This window comes from Monomorium pharaonis, chromosome 5, assembly GCF_013373865.1.
Source record: "Monomorium pharaonis isolate MP-MQ-018 chromosome 5, ASM1337386v2, whole genome shotgun sequence".
Lineage (NCBI taxonomy): Eukaryota > Metazoa > Arthropoda > Insecta > Hymenoptera > Formicidae > Monomorium > Monomorium pharaonis.
This window is the reverse complement of record NC_050471.1, coordinates 6735344-6756101: the sequence shown is the minus strand read 5'-3', so window position 1 is coordinate 6756101 and position 20758 is coordinate 6735344. Positions and strand designations below refer to the sequence as shown.

General features: G+C 37.6%; 1 protein-coding gene across 2 annotated transcripts; it reads right to left on the bottom strand.

Annotated features, from left to right (window-relative positions):
* Positions 1–665: 665 nt before the first annotated feature.
* On the bottom strand, positions 666–18154 carry LOC105837888 (stress-activated protein kinase JNK). 2 transcript variants are annotated; one of them, XM_012683051.3, is made up of 8 exons: positions 17876–18154; positions 11651–11780; positions 10482–10679; positions 9927–10061; positions 9707–9836; positions 8982–9140; positions 8707–8831; positions 666–8376 (listed from the first exon to the last, which is right to left on the bottom strand). In XM_012683051.3, the coding sequence occupies exons 1-8, from the start codon at positions 18013–18015 to the stop codon at positions 8224–8226; spliced, it is 1170 nt and encodes a 389-aa protein (XP_012538505.1). In that variant the 5' UTR covers positions 18016–18154; the 3' UTR covers positions 666–8223. The 2 variants fall into 2 exon arrangements, with proteins under 2 accessions (XP_012538505.1, XP_012538503.1); XM_012683049.3 differs by lacking the exon at positions 17876–18154 and adding an exon at positions 12358–12622.
* Between the last annotated feature and the right edge of the window lie 2604 nt (positions 18155–20758).

Here is a 20758-nt window from a genome sequence, read left to right as displayed (position 1 = left end):
CATGATACAAATTCGTGATTTCCTAAAAGAAACCTCGTTTCGATTTTTTTTTCTAATTTGTCCATTTCTCGCAAAATGGCTCCTGGCGGGCTTTGTGTATCTCCCTAAAAAAATCCAAAACGGCAATGAAAAAGCTACCAATCGATATGACGTGAAATTGACATGTTGATGTACATCCGTTGATGTATATCCGTAACAAGTTAACAACACGCAACAATGACTTTCGCCAACAAAAAGAAATTCCAATTGTCATGAATAATTGCACCAAATTAATTCAAAATAATCAGATCAATGATAATTAAAAAGCAAAAAATCATAAAATATCTTATATTTTCATAAAATGTGAAGTTTGACTATATTGCATCTTGATATTATTCGTATCACGATTAAAAAATTTGTCGCAGACAATTTTGTTACTTATCGAAAAAAGGATTAAATATTTTCGCAGTTTTTCCGCGAATATTGAAATTTATCATTTCTTACTTCCTTAAAGTACGAAATAAAAAAAAAGAAAATACCATTCCGAGGATGTTATCGCGCGACGCTTCAACGGTGTTAGTGGAAGTGAAAAAAAGAAACACGATGGAATCTCTGACGAGGCTCGACTGTGTGGCCTGGTTCATATCTAGGTGGTGATTAATTAAGTACAAATGACACGATGCCCCTTGGATTTATTCTTCGTTTACTCGATACTGTTGCACTCATTCACGTCTAATTGGACTCTCATCACTCTTGTCTCAGTATATATTCCTCGGTACAATATAATACAACCATAATAGCAATGATCGCAATAATAATGGTAATAATTATTAATTAATAATAATAATAGTAATATAATAAAAATCACCATTGTCTCCACCATCGTCGTCATCGTCGTTTCACTATAATGTATTTATAATATTTATACCGTGTGTGGTGTGTGTGTGTGTGTGTGTATGTGTGTGTATCCATACAATTACATTATCGTATCCGCGAGTATAAGTATATAATTACAATCACTTAGTAATATTCACAACTTAATAATCATTCACCACTCTTCTCCTCTTTTTTTTCTCCTTTTGCTCTAGAAATAATGCGCAATTATTGTGTTTGCCCCGTTCTGCCGTTCGTCTATCGTTCACGATCATCAATTATTAATCATTATTATTGTTGCTGCTTAATTGTATATACAGAAGAGGTATATATTCAATAATATTAATTAGTATTAATATTTATAATAATTTAAGTTTTGCGTTTCACACGTGACTATTTTGTGTGTGTGTGTGTGTGTGTGTGTGTGTGTGTGTGTGTGTGTATGTTGGTGTTTCTAGAAAAAAATCTCACTTTAAAATTCTCTTAGCTTTTCCTTCCTTCCGCTTTATTCCTCCGTTATTCTTATACGAAATCAGATGCATTCTTAAGAGTTTCAGTCGAATAAAAATTTCTAGCATTTTTTGATTTATATAAAAATTTGAGTACTTATTAATTATTATAAAGAATTATTACATCAAACAATATAATTCTTGAATCAATTCCTAGCCGAATTTATTAAGTATCAGATTTGTAAGAGAATTTTCAAAAATTAAAATTTTTAGGAAGAATAAAATTATTTCAAAGAAATAAAATATTCCTACTCAGAAACTCTCGAAGAATAAAACTTTATCAAATACATCGGACCAAATCATTATCTATAAAAATGACTCCGGTGCCTGCCAGATCATCGATGAAAAATCGTCGGCGAGGATATGAGCGAATATTAATCAGGTTTTCTAGACATCAATCGCTTCGATCTATTTTCATAAGCGACGTTGATTTTCACCGAGGACAAGGCCAGAGTCGAGTAAAAGACTTCAAAAGAGTTGCATAGAGATCGAAAGAAATATATTATTGCTCGAGTAATTGGTTCTCTGCCCTGTTGGCAGGGGAAATCATCGAAAGCATCGATCGGCAAGCGTCTGACGTATTGTTTGGCTAAAATAAAAAATCAATTAGTAATCAGTTAATTCGCTGTAGAGTTTGAAAAACGATTTCCGTGAAACGAAAAAAGAGAATTCCTGCATCGTATGATGCGTTTTTTTTAATATTTTAATCCAACAAAAATTTGTCGCAAACTGACGAAATCTCTCAAGCTGAAAGAAATTCGAAAATTCTCCATCCCACGTGGCATTGAAAGATTAATGCTCGTCAACCGATTTCAGAACCTCTGTGTTTCGCATCCTCGTACGCGTGAAACAGGAAGAGCACTTCTGTTTTCGGAAGTGCCGAAAGTCCCTTGTCGGCGTATCCGGCGCTATATTTTTTTGCTACGTACGAAGGAACAGATTCTTGATATTTATCTAGAGATAGCCTAACGTGATAACGTAGAACACTACTCTGTTCTGTGTGTATCCCTGTTTCTGTGTTTGTATGTTTCCTTTCTTTCTCTCTCTCTCTCTCTCCATTTCATTCTTTCTTTCCAATTTTCTCTCGTTCTCTCACTTTCACTTGCATCCTAAGAACTAATTTACTTTATAAACTAAGACGTCGCCTATGCGCGATATCTACCTCATCGCTAAGTTTAGCAACATGGACATTATTATTTTTTGTTTCTCTTCATCAATCTCTCTATCTTCCCCTTGTCCCCTCCGTGCCTTGTTCCACCCTCTCTGCCTTCCTATCCATCTTTCAAAATATTCCATTTATGTTACATTGTCCCCTTTATCGCGCTAAGAAAAAGGATTATCGTTTGTATCACACGCGCGCACACGCACACATAAACGCACATACAAACGCACACTTTCTCTCTTGTTTTCTAACCGATTTATTAATTAATCGTTAATTATCGTCGCCCTCGTATTAATCACGGTTTCTACCAGGTATCCCCCCCTCTTTCTCTCTTTTTTTTCATTTACACTCTAGATTCTATATGAATGTATATAATGTACGGGTCGAGATTTTCCCTGGTTTCGGAAGCGATTTCGGCGGCCGTCAAGACGTTAACGGAATCCTCGTGAGTCAACAACTCGGTCCTGCCTCACGAACGCGCAATACGGTCGCAGTATCTTTAAATGATGTAAGAACGTGGAACGAACGAGCCCGAAATGCGAGAAGCGACAACAACCGGGAATAAAATTCAAGAAATGAGAAGAGAAAATGTGTCACGCTTCATTAATAATATTTTGTAATTGTTAAGAATGTTGAGTCTTAATATCTATTCTTGATTCCCCTACGTCGTTAATCAATATAAATTATTGCTTACAATTGAATTCCGATCAATATTCAATCTTCGAAGACGTTACTTTAACAGAGAGCGACGAAGTTCCACAAAGCTTTTATAGAAAATGTTCAGAATAAAATATAAGGAACTCGATGTCGCTGAGAGAACAGAATTATTATCTCTTTCACTGTTAAACTGACGTCTTCGTTCTTCATTTATCCCTATCCTTGTTCCTTGTCGTCTTTCGGTCTCAAGTGTTCTAACAAATGTGGTTTCTCTTCCAAGGGTGTCAAGAAGGCACGTGACTGAAAGATATCCGCTATTCTCTACAGTCGTTTTCTCTCGCTCTTATTTCTCCTTCTTCCTATTTTTCTATTTGCCACCGATATTGCGCGTTCCGAGCGCGTTCGCCGCGAATATAACAATCGTCGTATACAGTCATGTTCTACGTATTGTGAGAAGAGTGGGTTAAAATGAGTTTCGAGCCGATTAAGTGCGATTGCCTGAAGAGACGCACTGGGGAATTGTCGAAAGCGCGGCTTTGTACTAGATGCACACACCGGGCGGATACATCCCTCCATCCTATTTCCTCTCTACACAACTCTGCGAATAGTATCCTTTACTCTTCTGTTTATTTTTATTATTATCCTTTACTATTTATTATGTTTACTCGTTATATCGTTACTCGCTATCATTTATTATCCTTGCTACTACGCTTGCTTTAACTATGGAAACGAGAAGAACGTGGTAAGAGTTGCCACAACTACGGTATGTACGTATGTGTACCTATATCTGTGTGTGTGTGTGTGTGTGTGCGTGTGTGTGTTTATTTTATGTGTCTGACTGCCTACGTGTGTAAACACACACACACAGAATGTTGATCGAGGACGACGTCCTCCGGTGTGATCCGGGTCGTGTCACCCCCACCCCTCCCTCCTATCGTTCGCTCTGTAAAAGTTTCCGAAACCGGGCAAATATAATTGTCATTTCGCTCTCTCGCTCTCTCGTTCGCTCTCGCTCTCATTCTCTTTCTCTCTTTTTTTACGGCGTATATCCAAAAATCTTTAGAAATTCTGTCTTGCGGTATATGTATATAGGTACAAATATCGCGGGGAGAGATTTTATAGTAGCGAATATTACAAAATTCTTGATTTTTCTCTCTCTCTCTCTCTTTCTTTTTCTCTTAGTATCTCTCTCCTTTTCTTACTCTTTCTCGCATCGCAGACGGGAAAGAAATGTCGCAAGCGATTCTTGAAAGTGATTTAAAAGATTGTGCTGGCTCACAAGAAGGAGCTGGACGAAATTTCATCAGGAATCACATAGTTCACCGAGTTTTCCTTCAGCGCGCTCACTGTGCGAAGAAAAAGACTTTTTGCAGCTTGTAAAATGGAAAAATAGTTGTATCTCTCTCTCTTTCTTACGCGCGTGCGCTCTATCTTTCTTTCATCTCACATTCTCACCCTTAACCGCGCCTCGTCTCCGCCTTTTGGAATAGCTACAACTTTTTTTCTGGGTTTTTTCTTGCATCTTTTCCGTTCCTTGTGTTTTTTTTTTTTCGCTTAAGTTCGACAATAGTCACCCTGTGAGTACACGCAGAAATTACCCTGTGTGCAGGTGCAAATGCCCAAGAGATATAATTTGGGTACGTTTTTTTTAACTGCTAAGTATCGTCCGCTGATTAAATATAATTGACTTTACTTAATGTTTGTGGTAATGGCAAGGACCCGTAAAATATATCTCCTACATTACGCGTTTGTTTTCAGAATAACATGTACACAACGAATTTGCGAAGTGGCAGGGCAGAAAAGATTATAACTAGTCCACGCTAAAACATCGAAATGTCACTCTGAAAAAGAAGAAGAAATTGCCGAATCCAAGACTAGATGGATTTCATTCTATAAGAGATTGCTCTAAAAAAAATTTTTGTTATTTGAAGATACATTATGTGAGATGTTACAAATATGATTTCTTCTTGAAAGGCTATCTTTAACAGACAACCAAAAAAGTTTGAATTTATTGTCTAATTAGAATTTTGTGTCCAATCTCCAATTACTGAAGACTGAGAAAACATAACTACATAGAACAATCTTTTTAGTTAAACTTATTTTTTACGAGATTAACGCCTAGAACGCCGGTAAGGTGTGTTACCTTTTAATCTTAATCACATTACTTTCGATGAAATGTATTGCAAAATACAACAATTTGTATATACGTGTATACGTTTTTGATGACCAATTAGGCATGTAGAGTAAAAAATAGTGCGGCGAAAGAATGCCAAAGGTGTTCTCTAATTTCTTCTTAGATTCGTAATGAAGAAGCTCGTTCGTAATATGCGCATGGGACATATACACAATGTTAATATGAGAAAGAAATGCGTTGATGGAAAAGGACATTCGTCGCGGGTCTACAGCGCGACGAGTAACTAGTTGAATTTGTAAAGATTTTTGGCGCACTACTCTCCGCTTCCGTACACGCGACAAAATTCGAGACCGCTTATTTGTAACTTCATGCTTCATAATTTTAACCGTGTGTGTGCGATACAATTACGTGTAATTAGCAGTATCATTAGATTTTTTATTATAATTAGTGTTACAAAAGCTTGATTATATTTGGATCGGACTGTAGCAATATATTCACATAACTATCGTCGTGGAAAATAAAAATTTAACGTTTACATTATACAATTATTCTTCATCATCATTCATTGATTCGCTATTTATTTGTAAATTCTCCTCGTCGATTCACGTAATAAATACAATTATTTCATAGTTATCATCATTATCATCATCAGCATCGTCATCGGCTCTCCTAACCCAGTTCACCCTCGTCCATTAATATGTTACCGTTTTGCGATATTCTAGTCAAGAAAAGTGCTTCCTTTTTTATATTCTCCTATATAAGATACGAATCACACGATCTATTAAAAAAAATCAAAAATCAAAAACGTTCGGCAAAGATTCACATCTTCGCAAACAAACTAAGGGAAAATCGTCCCTTTTCGCCGCTTTCTATGCGCGATCAAAGTGTAGTTATTATTCTACCGATTATTGCGTCGATTTAAAATCGAAATTTTCTCGATTACTTTGCCGATTGCAAAATATTAAGCACCGTGAATTAATCGCGCGATACATTGTACGCGAGATTGCACGAGAAGAGAGTAGTATTGTTTATCGCGCTACTACTCGTACTACTAAAGGTAATAATCGGTAATCGCGGGATCGCAGTATCCCCGAAGAGATCGATCGTTGTGACATTGCACTACCTCATTCTCCTTTCAGTTTCTTCCTGTCGACACAATAAAATTAATCAGCGTTCGCCAATCGTTCTTACGACTACGAAACTACAAATATGAAGGATCATGATAATCGTGTATCTACTGGCACTGGTAACAACCGAGACGAAAGCACACAGAGCGGAGATGCAAAGTATCCGAACGAAAGGTACACGAAAGAAATCAGTATCGCGCGAGATCGTGCGGACACTCTCGTTCACACACAGCACTAAATTCACAATAATGAATTATTATGTACAAAAAATCCTATATTCCATCGATCGCGTCCCTTTTCCTTTCACGATACGATCGGTTTCGAGACTCGGCGTATATAACGCATCACTTCTATTTCCCTTGTGTCTCTTACACGCTTCATTGCATTACGCGGCATGCATATGTCGTACGGAGCCACATTAATTAAATATTAACAAATATACCTAACTTATATTTTCCCTCGCGCCTTCTAGCGACTTAATGAAACGAAAGCCTAAGGATAGCCTCATCCTGGTGATCGCCCGCTACACCCGCGACATGACGATCGAGCGATTATAAGCTCTGTAATATATTTTTTCTTACTGGTATCTTTGTACCTTGTACTCCGAAGGAGTGTTGGGTGGTCACATTAAAAAATTACAATACAATGATTCAGAATCGTGTGTTCCCGTATGTGCTTAACAATGGTACGAAAAATATATAGTATATATATGTTGTCCGCGCGCAAATGATAAATGCGCTCAATCGATCTTTTCGGAAGCTGTAAACGGGCGATCGATCACTTAATCATCCGGAAGTTAAAGGAACGATTACCTTTCGACGATTGTAAAATCTTAAAACGATCATCACAGAAACGATATTTCTATGTCGTTTATCTTTCGCGTCGACTTTATTGCTATAAAATGCACGGCAAATATCGTCCATCATAGAACGACCAGAAAGTGCGAACGACGTTCGCTTTCAAGTTGCAGAGCGAATAAATTTATACCAAAAGGGAAAGTCAAGTAGATGCGACGAGGAACCGATATAGAAAAATCGTACTGTGAAACAAGGACTTAAGGTTCCCGGAGAAGGTGTTTGAAGAGTTCGCGTATAGATTCAAGGAAACGAATAAACTGAAGGGAAGAAGCGTCCAACAACCCAGGCTGGCAGTAGTTGAGGAGACAACGCGCGACGCGATAATTTCTTCTTCATCCAGGCAGTTCCATCCGTTCCCTTTCTGATCCTCTTCTCCGCGAATTTGTCCTCCGACCATGAAGATCTCCCGCGATCCTTATCAACTTCCATTTGCTCTGATAAAGCGCAAAGAAAGCGACGAAGGTGTTCGGTGGCACCTGTCAAAGGTGACGCATGGCGGTCGCGAGTCTCACCCCTCCCCTCCCCTAAAGGAGCATTTATCCAGGTCACTAAAATCATTTCAGGAGAGAGAAAAATGGGAGAAGATTATTAACTAATCATCTTCGAGACTAGTTTCGTCACTCGATCACATGTGCTGCCAAAAAACTATGATTTGTCCCTCTATGATACTCGATAGAGTAAACTTCTTCCCTATCCATGTTTTTCCCCATTTGCATTTCTTACTTTCTCGAAGGAGAGAGAGATAAGTTGGTGGATGTCGATTTATCTTCTTTCTATTTTTATCGTTCTTTCCACTTCTTTCTTTTTCCAATTTCGCTTTCCTCTCTCGCTACGACGCTCCGGCGATGTCCAGGCGATAAGTCAGACTATTCGGATGCTTCCTCGACGAGATAGGGACCGTGGATGGGCTGCTACTCCGCGGTATCTACCGGCTCCCAGCGCTCTCTGACGACTGAGCAACCGCCGCGGGATTGTGACTTGTTTCGTACTCCATCACTTCTTGATAAATTAGCTCCTTCCACTGATCCACCGTGTGTTCCCTCTCGTCTACACTATGGTCATATGGACCAGGTGCGGGCTGCAAAACGAATAAGGATTTGCGAATTTTAACGAAAGGAAGATTAATAATCAATTCTATATTTTATTAAAACAAACGAGAGAAGTGTTTGGCAGGATTAATCGAGATTTCTTCGTTATATAAAAAATAACTATAGCATTATGTTATCATATTTATTAGAATTTCTTTTATGATTAGTATTTTTATTAATATATTTTTTTATATAAAGTGTGCAAAAAGATTTTCCTCGAATTAAATTCATGAATCTTGCGGTTTTCAAAGAGGACAGTAAGATTGGTAACGATCCATTCAATCATCCATTCATAATATCAATCGATAGAGCCTACTTACAGCATTGACTTCCCCCTCGTCATACCAGACGTTTATGTAATTGTGCAGCAACGCCTCGTCCACGGAGATGCGTCGTTCCGGGTCGATCACGAGCATGCGCGACAATAGATCCCTGGCTTGGCTCGCTAGAAGAGGAAATAAAAACCGTGAAAGGAAAAGCCAGGGGGAGACAAGGCAAGGCAGTGACGAGAATGCGGATAATCTCCGCGCGCCGGAACGCGTGCGTCCCGCGATCAATCTCGCGATACGGGGCGTCGACTTTCTGACCTACTCACCTTTTAATCTATTGTGTTCCGAGGAGTCCGAGGGGAATAGGACGTCCGGAAATAGCCTCTCGAAGGGATAGCCTGGATATCGTGGCCTGTTCTCCACGTAATTTCTGACGGTAGGCTGCAGTCGTTGCATAAATTCCTGCGCCGGTGTGCCAAGTTGCTCTGCAGAGATAAGAGTAATTATCTTATTTTTACAATAGAGCTACGAGTCTGCAAGGTAATCGTAATTATCCCTTTTGTAATAAAAAAACGTTGGAAAATTTATAAAACAATATCGCGATTCTTCTTACAATAAAACTTATTAGGAAAGTAAGATGGTGACGGTTATTTATTTATAACATAAAGTATCATAGAATTAGTAAATTATTCTTGCGAGGTGAAAAAGTCAGATAATTGCAATTACTTTTACAATTAAACACACATGTGATATAAAATAATGTAAAAATATCGATAAGTGTAATGCAGATAATTTTACAGATACTAATAAAATCGATCATTATTTTATATTTTGTTCGACTTTAAAGACACATTTATAGAGTGAATTATAATAGCAATATTATGAAACTTTATTTTATCCTGAACTCAATTCTATTCTCCACAATTTAAACCCAATTTAAAAGATTTATTACATAGATTTTACTACATAGATTTTTTTTATAACATGGAGTTGTTATCAAATTCTTAATCAATAGCTATAATTATCATTATCGTAAAAAACGCAACCTTACCGATTATTTTATTCCACTGATCGATGTGATCCGTACCAGGGAACAGTACACCACCGCGTATCATCTCGCCCATGATGCAGCCTACCGACCAGATATCTACGTTCTCCTTGTATCCCATGCCCAGAATCACCTTTTGCAAGAAAAAACACTCCAAGTGAGCGAAACGATCCATCTAACCGGAAATAAATTGTGTGAAAAATTACAGAAAAATTTAACTCACCTCTGGCGCCCGGTAATACCGCGTGACGACGTAGGGCGTCATCATGAATGTGGTACCAGCGGTCCTCGCCAAGCCAAAGTCGAGAATCTTCAGCGTGCAGTCAGATTTTACAACAATATTGCTTGGCTTTAGATCCTACACAAAATGGAATTTCAAAAATTTATCTCGAGCGATAATTAAAATTAATACCGCGGGGGATCAAACTATTAATAATATAATCGCGAAGTAACACGTCGCAGGCGCGTTAATCGTTTCGGCTGTATGAATTTTAATTTCTGGCGCGTTAACAGAGGCAGTTCCGCGATCGTTGCACCGCATTCTCATTTTTAATGAGCACGACGCCGGTTTAGCTATTCTATTATAACGCGCTGCACACCGGGAAATTAATCGGAACGACGATAATAATTTCTTTCACCGGTTGGACAACGCAGCAGCCACGGGGACGTTATGCAGGAATGGCCGTCGCTAATGAATCTCGTTACGGTGGATTAAATGGCCTCGCCCGTTATGCAATTTTCATCGGGACGCAACGCGCGAATAGCAAACGTCACCCACCCTGTGTATAATGCCAGCGGAGTGCAAATGCTTGATGCCGCACAGCATCTGATAGAGGAGGTACGACATGCGCTCGTGATCCAGATCCATCTGGATCACCTGGCAAAGGTTCGCGTCCATGAGCTCCATCACCAAATACACGTCTTGAAACTCGTCCAGCGACCGTTGCGGCGTGAACGCGTTCAGGAGACCGATTATCTATAAGACGACAAATCGTAAATTGATTTGACTTCGTTTCCAAAATCCTTAGGCAATGCTTCTAAATCGATAAAATCTTATTGATTTTTATGCTATACTTATAATTATATCAATCAGTGATGTACTTCTGATTTGTGAGGGTACCCTCTCCTCTTAATCGGAAAAACAATAAATAGTTATGGATTATAATTATAAGTATAGCTGTAAATTAGTAATTCTAATTTAGAGACTAAATATTATAAAAAACTGCAAATAAAATTGTTTTCCTACTCCTTTCTCTTAAATTTCAGATCTCAAACTTCTCTCTCTCCATCTCTCTGTCTATCTCAAAATTACGCAAAATTATTTGCATTCTTATTATAATACTTGAATTAAGCATTAAATTAAAAGAAATGAGATTAAAACACATTTGAATAAATCGATACTACATTGAATAATTCGATTACAACAGATTTATTGTATAGATTTATTTTACTTTTATTGTATTAATTTACTTTCCTGTTATAATTTCTCAATTTACAATTTCATTAACAAACTCTCGGAGAGAAAAGCTATGTTCTAAGAAATTATTTGACAACGAAGGTAAAATACCATTGTGAATACGACGAGAAAAATAATAGTTAGAAGCTATTCATGATGTTCTATTATACTCGTCGCTGCAACATTCTTTCTTTTAGCTCTCTGTAGCTTTTTCTCCTGTACATTTTCTCAAATTTAATTAAAAGAAATAATAATAAAAGAGTTTATATATATATATACATGCGTATAAAAACAGACATGGTACAAATCGCGCAATTACAACTTATAAAGTAATTGTGTCGCGCGCTAAGATGCATGCTGTACCATACGTATAATTTAGCAAGACTCGAATAATATTAAAAACTTATATTTTATCGCAATTAAAAAAAAGATTTTTATATTTATTTTATTATTAAAGTGTACATGTGTCGCAGGATTAGAAGAGGACTTACGTTTTTGTGATTGACCAGTTTCATGAGCTTGAACTCTCTGTAGGCCCTCTTCGCGTGCGTCACGTTTTGAAAAGGTCTGGACAGCTTCTTGATTGCCACATTTTGCGCAGTGACGGTATCGTACGCCGCACTGCAACAGAGATGAAGGAAGGATTCAAGATCGTTCAATCATACATGCTTGAAGCGATTTCTTCAAATTAAATATATATCAAATAAATAATTAAAACTAAATATATTGCGTCGATAAAAAATTGTTATCTAAATTTACGTTATTTCCAGTTTTGTGTGGTGCGTGTGCAATAAATCTTAGTGTGTCTATATTCCGTACGTATACCTTAATTTAATAAAATAAAAAAATATTGATTTATATATTAATCTGACAGAAACGTTTATTTTAATAAAAACGCGGAGCATGCAGATTTTGTCAGAAAAATTTCTCGTATTAATGTACAAAATAATAAACTTGCAGAAATTCATAACAAGATATTGCGAAAAATAGCTGAAACGTGAGAGGATTAAATGTAAGAGAACAAATGTCAAAAGATATACATTAAACTTTCAGCGGTGGCTGTAACAAATTTAATGCATCTAGACGTGATATATAAGCGCTTTTTGGCACATAAAATAAATTACTATATTAAAGTCAGTAGAAAAATAGACACACTCGCAGCGTATGAGCCATCATACGGGTGGTGAATTTTACTTACCAGACGATACCCTGAGCGCCGACGCCACGCGGTACGACGTCGACGTATCTTTCGGGTATGCAAAGCTCGGTGTCGCCGAAAACGTGACGACGATAGCCGCTCCGAACGTTGCTCGATTCCGTCGCGTTCGTCGCCATCGCATTACCTTTTTTTCCTAAGGTTCTTTAAATCTCTCTCTTTCTCTCTTTCAGTTTCTCCCTAGCTCTCAGACTCGTGGCGGCTCTCGTGCCTTAACTTAGGTAGTGTATATCACGGCTCTAGCTACCAAACCAACGACACAAAACCTACAGGACACAGGAAACGAAAACGATCCAAGGCGATTGCGGCAACGGAGAAAATTTATTGTCGCTAGGTTTCGGCGACACTCGTTCGTTTTCAGTTATTAAATAGCGTAAAGTTACGAGTCCGTAATGAAACTTTATTTTTGTTAATATCACAATATAATAAATAAGAAAAAAAGTGTAAATCCAACGATTATTAATGTCATTATTCATTTACCCTAATAACAATTAATATAAATTTATTTCATTTTAAACTGTTCGGTTTTAAACAACCATTTTTAATTGATATAACAAATTGTTTTCTTCCAAATCCATTTATATTGGAAGATAATTCTGGCGAAATAAATCGTCCAGAAACGTAAATGAAAATACATTTGTAATGGCAAATATAATTTTATTATTTATCGCAAAATTGCAGAAACTTGTCGAAAGATATTAAATTATATCTTGCGCCTTATGTTGCAAAACGCATCGAATTTCGCATCGAATTTCGCGGAACGTAATTTTTCTCCGTCGACCGCCGCAACAACGTCACCGACAGCAGTCTCAAAGGACAAACGAGCGTGATATATAACTCTTGGAACGAGCTCGAGTTAGGCCCGCCGTTCCACCTGGCAATCCTTCAAAGATCTCTCTTTCACTCTTTTTCTCACTCGATTTTCCTTGAGAACAGCGTCGCGCGAGTTTGTGCTTGATTGTCGAAACCATCCATACCATCTAATGCGCTTTTCTTCAGTGTTTAGCACGATATATTCTTGCGAAATCAATCACCGATAGCCATATTTTGCGCTAACGTCGTGAGACAATTAGTGGTGCAAGAGTGGTGGATGGTCCAAGAATCATGCAAGGATAAAGCAAATCGGAAAAATAAAAAAGTAGAAGAATATAAAGTAAAATTAAAATTGCTGACAGAATTACTGCGATACAGTTGAGAAAGTTCTACACTGTATAGCCCATTATTCTAAATTATATTTTATAGAAAGGTATATATAAAATATAATTCAGACTATTAAAAAAAATATACAAAAGTTTTACAGAGATAAAATCAAAATCGGATGTGCATCAAAAAAACTGAAATAAATGCCAATGTTTATCGAGCCACAAATACTTCATATGTTTTTCATAATAAACAATAATTTTTAAGCTTCTATAAAACTATTAATTTTGATTTTAAAATTTTTTTAAATTATCAGTACAATATTAAATGTTAAATCAGATACATCAACAGATCAATTTACTAATTTTCAAGACAATACATTACAACGTAGAAATTATATTTTCAAGAATAATTACACCGTAGAAAAAAATTTCCAACTTTACGACCTAAAAATACTTCGCAGTTGTGGCTCGTTAAGCAAACGCAATGAGCGGACGGGTTCAGCCATCACACAATCCAAACCGGAAAAATAACGAGCGGCATCAGAAATATGCTTGCTACGAAGCACGTGAAAGGCATGCGGATCTTTCATCAAACGTATAATCGTAAGCAGTATTTTCAATAGACGTATTGAAACTCACCGAGAAAAATATAGAAACAAAACATGCTTAAATAAGAATAAGTCGCAAAAACAAATTAATCTATCTAAATATATGGTTACATTTCATTGCTTTATATCATGTATTGTTAAGACGCAAAAAAAATTTCTCATATTTACAACAATCTCGGACACTGACGTACGACATATATGAAATTCATGTTTTATTTTTTATAGCAATCGCCGTTAGTTTTTTGTCATTTTTTAATATTATTATTTATTAATTTTTATATATAATGTAATGGAATCACACGGATTTGACATACACCGATGAAAAGGTTCAGAACAATTTTACTTTTGACATCAGACTTGATTAATTCGCAAACTAATCAGAAAATAATAAATAAAGTATGACTTTTTTAATATTACAACTTTCTTTATATTAAAATTTATTTTACAATCTCATTTTAATGCGTTATACAATTATAATTTTTACGTTATACATTATACATTATTTATAATGCTGCGTCGCAATATTTGTTCCATAAATAATTTATGACAATGTTACACAAGTCATGCGTTTTTCCGACATTATTTGCATAATATCATTAATGTAAATTAAATAAATATTCACGCTGAAAAGCAGAATGAAAACGTCATTCGTTGTTTGTTTAATATAATGAAATATTAAAGACAAATTTTTATAATTGACTGTTTGCTTATTGACCTAAACAATACTTGATAATCCGTTAATTTAATTCAAATTGCTTAATATTTTTGTATAATCGTAAGTATGGATGGTTCTTCACAACAGAACATTACTTTCATCCTTTCAAATTGTCGTCACCGAGACCGTTTTCTCATGAAATAAATCGCATTCGACGGCCGGTTAAACGCGATCAAACGGAGCTCAGAACTCCTTCTCGTTCCTCCTCGAACATTTCTGTGTGCCTTGCAGCTTTAAGGTAATGGTAAAAGCCACCGGATATATTCACAGAGATTTCAAGAAATCATTAACCCTATCTCTCCGGGAAACTCTACTGACTTCAAAGAGATATCTCGTATATCTAGACTTTTTATATTATGCTTCTGTAGTGCCACTTGTGACACATTTGCAAATCACAAGTATAGTAAGAATTCCAGCGCGCTATATATTCGAAATAATCTCTTCTTAAAGTACAATAACAAAAAAAAAAGATATAATTAAAGACAAATGAGTTAATACAATAAAAAATTTTGTCTAACTAAAAAAATGTAATTTGAAAAATTAAGGTATTAAAAAACGGATTTTGAAGAATCTTTCAAAATTTTTCTAAATGCTGCATTGTATTGAAATAATTATTTTAATAGTTGTTAAAAAGTCTTAAAATATATCTTCAGTATATTAATATTTCTATATATATTTAAATATCAAGAAATAATTTCGGAACGTACATTTCTCTCGGATATGTAAAACTTTCAAAATATTTAATCTTCAAGAAGTGGCATTTTACAACATCATCTCAATCCCAGCAGTATCGAGATACCTTTTTGTAAATGAATTTCAATGGATGGATATTTTACGCTTTCACGAGATTTTCGCTATATGCTTTTTTTAGCTACTAACATTTTATATTTATATAAAAATAAGGAGGGCAATGCCTGATTACAATATTCCTTTTTACAGAAAATTTTATAATGGAATTTTTTTTATGTTAGCAAAAATTATCTCCGGTATTTCTAATAACGCCAGGATTAGCATGCAAGTCACAGATTCCGTGGATAATGTCTGGCCGCCTTTAACCGATTTCCTTTCGCATCCTGACCTACCTTCCGTGCGTACGGAAATCAACCGTCCTTTTCGAGAGCGGTTCGCTCCTCGAGAGACGAGACAAAACGAAAAGGCGTCTCGCATATTTCCCGCAATGGACCGCGCCACGGCAGAATTTTTATCGAAAACCGATATCCGCATTCCCTTCGACCGTTCATTCGTCCGTCCGTTCGTTCGACTTACCTGCATACCACGGCCACCGTGTATTGTTCGAGATTGCGCTTTCTGGGATAATGCAGTATTTCAGTTCCTATCGGACGTCAAAGGAGAGACACCGTGCGAAACACCGAGTAAGGCGATCTCGGGGAATGCTCATCGCGATGGATCCTCGCTTACCCGTGCGTTCGATAATATTCGCCGTGAATTTCAACAATCTGCGAGTCCCGGGCATAAAACGGCCATTATCCTAACGCTTAAATTAATAGTCGGAACAAGAACGATGAGTGGTAATAATGGCTAGTTGCAAAACCATCAGATCTACTAGAAGAACTTAAAGTGTAATAACCTGCTATTAAAAAGTTTGTTTTATTAAAAACTTGAGAAAATCGATATATTAAAGTCGCGCGAGAAACTCCAATTTAAGTAAATTTCTCTCAAGTTCTGAAAAGGAAATAAATCAAAGAATGTAGAGAAAATGCGATTGTGCTATTTGTTTTCATGTTTTCATCATATCAAAACGTTAAAAAATGATTTGGTATGATTACAGTAAATCTTCGCAATAATATCGCGAGAGACGACAAACCAATGTTCCCTAAATTTAATCCGTTAATTTTATTTTTATACGATTTCATGCATTTCGTTTTTTAATCCTATAATTAATTAAGGGAGTATATAAAACAATATAAAAATAAAAAAAAGCAATATATATTCTGTGCGATTTTAATTAAAAATTTTAATTCCAAATGCTTAATAATCCCCTTTTTTCTTTTTCTATTTATATACTTTTTTTCCAATCACACGCACATACCTATTGTTATCATTTGAATACAATTTCTTTATGTCGTCACGATAATAATATCTTCCATTGATTGCTGCAACGTCTAAATACCGCTCCAAATATCCTTCAGATATAGAAAAGAACGAGGAAGATTTCATTTAATACACGGATATTCACAAGAAAAAGAGCGCCATCTATTTAATTCATTTCTTTTAAAGATTGCGAGGAGTACGCCGACCGCGACGACGACGATGACGACGAGGAACGTTGTGAAACTGTCGTCTGGGACGATTTTTCCGGCATCACGCCGCCGGCTTACAAGGAAGGGGCGTTCTGCCTCTCGTCGCTCGTTGTCGCCGGAAACCCGCGTACTTTCACGAAATCCCGACAGTCCCCCTCGTTCCGAATCGAATTGCCCGATTTACTCTGCCTCCCTCGTCTCTGCACGCCGAACAGTGTCTTCCGTTCCATTGCCGTCAATCTTGCTCGGTCCCCGAGCGCAAATAAGAGGAATCGTAGTTAGCCCTCTTCCCCTCTTTCCCTCCCCCACGGAGAAATAAATCGACGTAACGGTACTACGTACGCCCGGCTTCAAATCCACCTCAAGACACTTTTACGTCTGACGGATGCCGGCATTGTTATCAATTGTATACGTAGCTTGAGCGAAGGTGGATGACGTTATTTCATTCAGAAAGCGCACATATATCACGGTACGTATCAAAGAGAAACGTAATAAACATCACGCGCGATAGATAAAACCAAGGATAAAACTTTCATGCTGCGTATTGAATATCGGACTTTGAAAGTGAATACGTATATACTTTCTGAGTTTTTCAATCATGTTACCACTTTTCATTCTTGTATAGAAACGTTAGAATTGCATAGAGACTCGCTAGGATTTTCAGGGAAAATTTGCCGCCTCACGCGACTCGCGCGCGCGTGTCTCTCCCCAACTTAATAGCCTGACAATTAAAAAAGGAAACAGTCGAACCGCAACGGTTATTGAATCACTCACCAGACTATTCCCTGCGCGCCCGATCCGATAGGCTTGAGGTTTTGGTAGCGCTTCAGGATGGTGAACTTGGTGTCCCCGACCTCGACCGTGTAGAACATGGCTGACAGCCGGGTTGTCATGTCAGGCCCCAGGTAAGGCATGCGCCTCGGTGTTCGCCTCTCCTGCTGCTGCTGCACCTGCGCCGCCGCCTGCACCTGCACACCGTCCACCCCGCTGGAGCACTCCTGGTGCGCTCGACGGGGACTTACGCTCTTAGCCACTTTGAACGCGAGATTTTCCGTTCACCCACGAAATAGTAGCGGTGACAATGCGGGCGGTTATTTCCGGCGTGCGCTGCACCTGCGAGTGTCAGGTCAGACCGCTCCTGCCGTAGATCGCGCCTCAGCACGCTGCTACCCGATGAGTCCCTGCGTGCCCCGGAATTGTCTGTAACAATGGAAAAATTGGAAGTTTGCATAAATCCGTCATTTTCAACTAACAATTGTTAAATTGATATTATTTGTCGCAATCAAAAATTATGCGAATTCTCTCATCCGAAATATAACAATTCACAGAAGTAACTATTGTTATCGTTAGATTTTATAGTAACTTATTAATAATAAAATAAAGCGGAATTTTGCTGTCAAGAAATTAAAAATTAAAAAAAGAAGCAAAAAAGAGACCTGAAAAGTGGGACATTTCATGTGAGGATTTCGTAACAGTCTAATAATAATTTCTCTCAGGGACGCGGCGGCAAAGTGCACGCAACGTACGACACATATTTGCGCAGATAATCGAAAATATTTGTATGAGCTCAATCAACGTCATTATTTACGCGGATCTGGTTTATGCGTGACTGGTTTATGCGTATAATAAACGATCATTAATCAACATCAAGGAAACGCGATATAAGGTCAAAGGCCGAAAATGAATTCATTATTCCTTCCATACATCGATCACGAAAATGAATTATCATAACAAAAAAGAAAAGTCAAAATTTCAATTTAAATCAAATTATAATTAGATTTAAATGAGAATAGAATAGCAGATGCATTCAGATTTCATGTCCTACAATAGATTAACGTCAAAATTTGGAATAACTCGTGACATTTCAAGATTTCAACGCTCTCGTTCGTTCGAAATATTCGAATATATTCGAGTATTCACTGGAACCATTATAACATTTCCATAGCTCATGCATAAAACCAGTTGGAAACCGTCGTCAGCTTATGCTCTGGATCAAGTCTCGACCAAGATCTCTCGAAGATTCACTTAGGATCCAGCTAAGATTTAGCCAAAATTCAGAATGAATCTAAAATTGGTTCCAACTTGAAACAGTTTTGCAATAGAGAGCAAGGAAAAATCCACTTTATAATTTATACTATCCAAAATGTATGTGACATTTACTTAAATTATAATTGTATGATTAGCAATGAGTTACAGTTATTATCAACATATATAAAAAAAATATTTAAATAAAGACAACTGATTTATCAACATTTTATAATACTAGAACATTACAAGCGCGCGCTATTTGACTTTTCACTTTAAAAATAATAATAATTGCAATTTGATTTTCTCTATCTTTCGTTTACATTATTCAAACGTCTTCTGCAATTTTGAATAAAAAAAGGTAAAGTTTAATTATACATACATACATACATACATATATACATACCTACATACATACCTACTTGCATACTTACTGCTACCCAGCTACCTAGCTACCTAGCTACATATTTATCCAGTTACGCACGCTCGTTTGCTCCTTCCCTCCGTCCCTTTTTCACTCACTCACTCGCTCACTCCTCGCTCACTCCTCGCTCACTCCTCGCTCACTTCTGGCTCACTCCCGGCTCACTTCTTGCTCACTCTTCGCTCACTCCCGGCTCACTCCCGGCTCACTCTTCACTCACTCCTCGCTCACTTCTGGCTCACTCCCGGCTCACTCTTTACTCACTCACTCACTCTTCACTCATTCTTTACTCACTTACTCACTGACTCACTGCCAACCAGCCAGCCAGTCAGGCAACCAGTCGCTCACTTGCTCACTCCTGGCTCACTCCTCGCTTACTCCTCGCTCACTCCTCGCTCACTCCTCGCTCACTTCTGGCTCACTCCCGGCTCACTCTTTACTCACTCATTCACTCTTCACTCATTCTTTACTCACTTACTCACTCACTCACTGCCAACCAGCCAGCCAGTCAGGCAACCAGTCGCTCACTTGCTCACTCCTGGCTCACTCCTCGCTCACTCCTCGCTCACTCCTCGCTCACTCACTCGCTCACTCACTCGCTCACTCCTCGCTCACTCCTCGCTCACTCCTCGCTCACTCACTCGCTCACTCCTCGCTCACTCCTCGCTCACTCCTCGCTCACTCCTCGCTCACTCCTCGCTCACTCACTCGCTCACTCCTTGCTCACTCACTGGCTCACTCCTCGCTTACTCCTCGCTCACTAACTGGCTCACTCTTCGCTCACTCATCACTCACTCACTCACTCACTCACTCACTCACTTACTTACTCACTTACTCCTCACTCACTTCTCACTTACTCTCACTCACTCTCACTCACTCACTCCTCACTTACTCTCATTCAGTCACTCACTCACTCCTCACTCACTTCTCACTCACTCCTCACTCACTCACTCACTCACTCACTCACTCTCACTCACTCTCACTCACGCAAGCACCCCATCCAAGTCGCTAACCCATGTGCACACTGCAAACAAAGTAAAGTTCACATATGTTTCGGAAGCTAAATTATTTGTACATATTTTTATGTCTGAGTTTGTCAGGTATTAAAAAAATTATGATAAACATTTATAAAAATATTTAAAATAAATATTTATACCATTATTATCAAAGAATATAAAAAATATTTCAAGTTTATATACCACTAGACA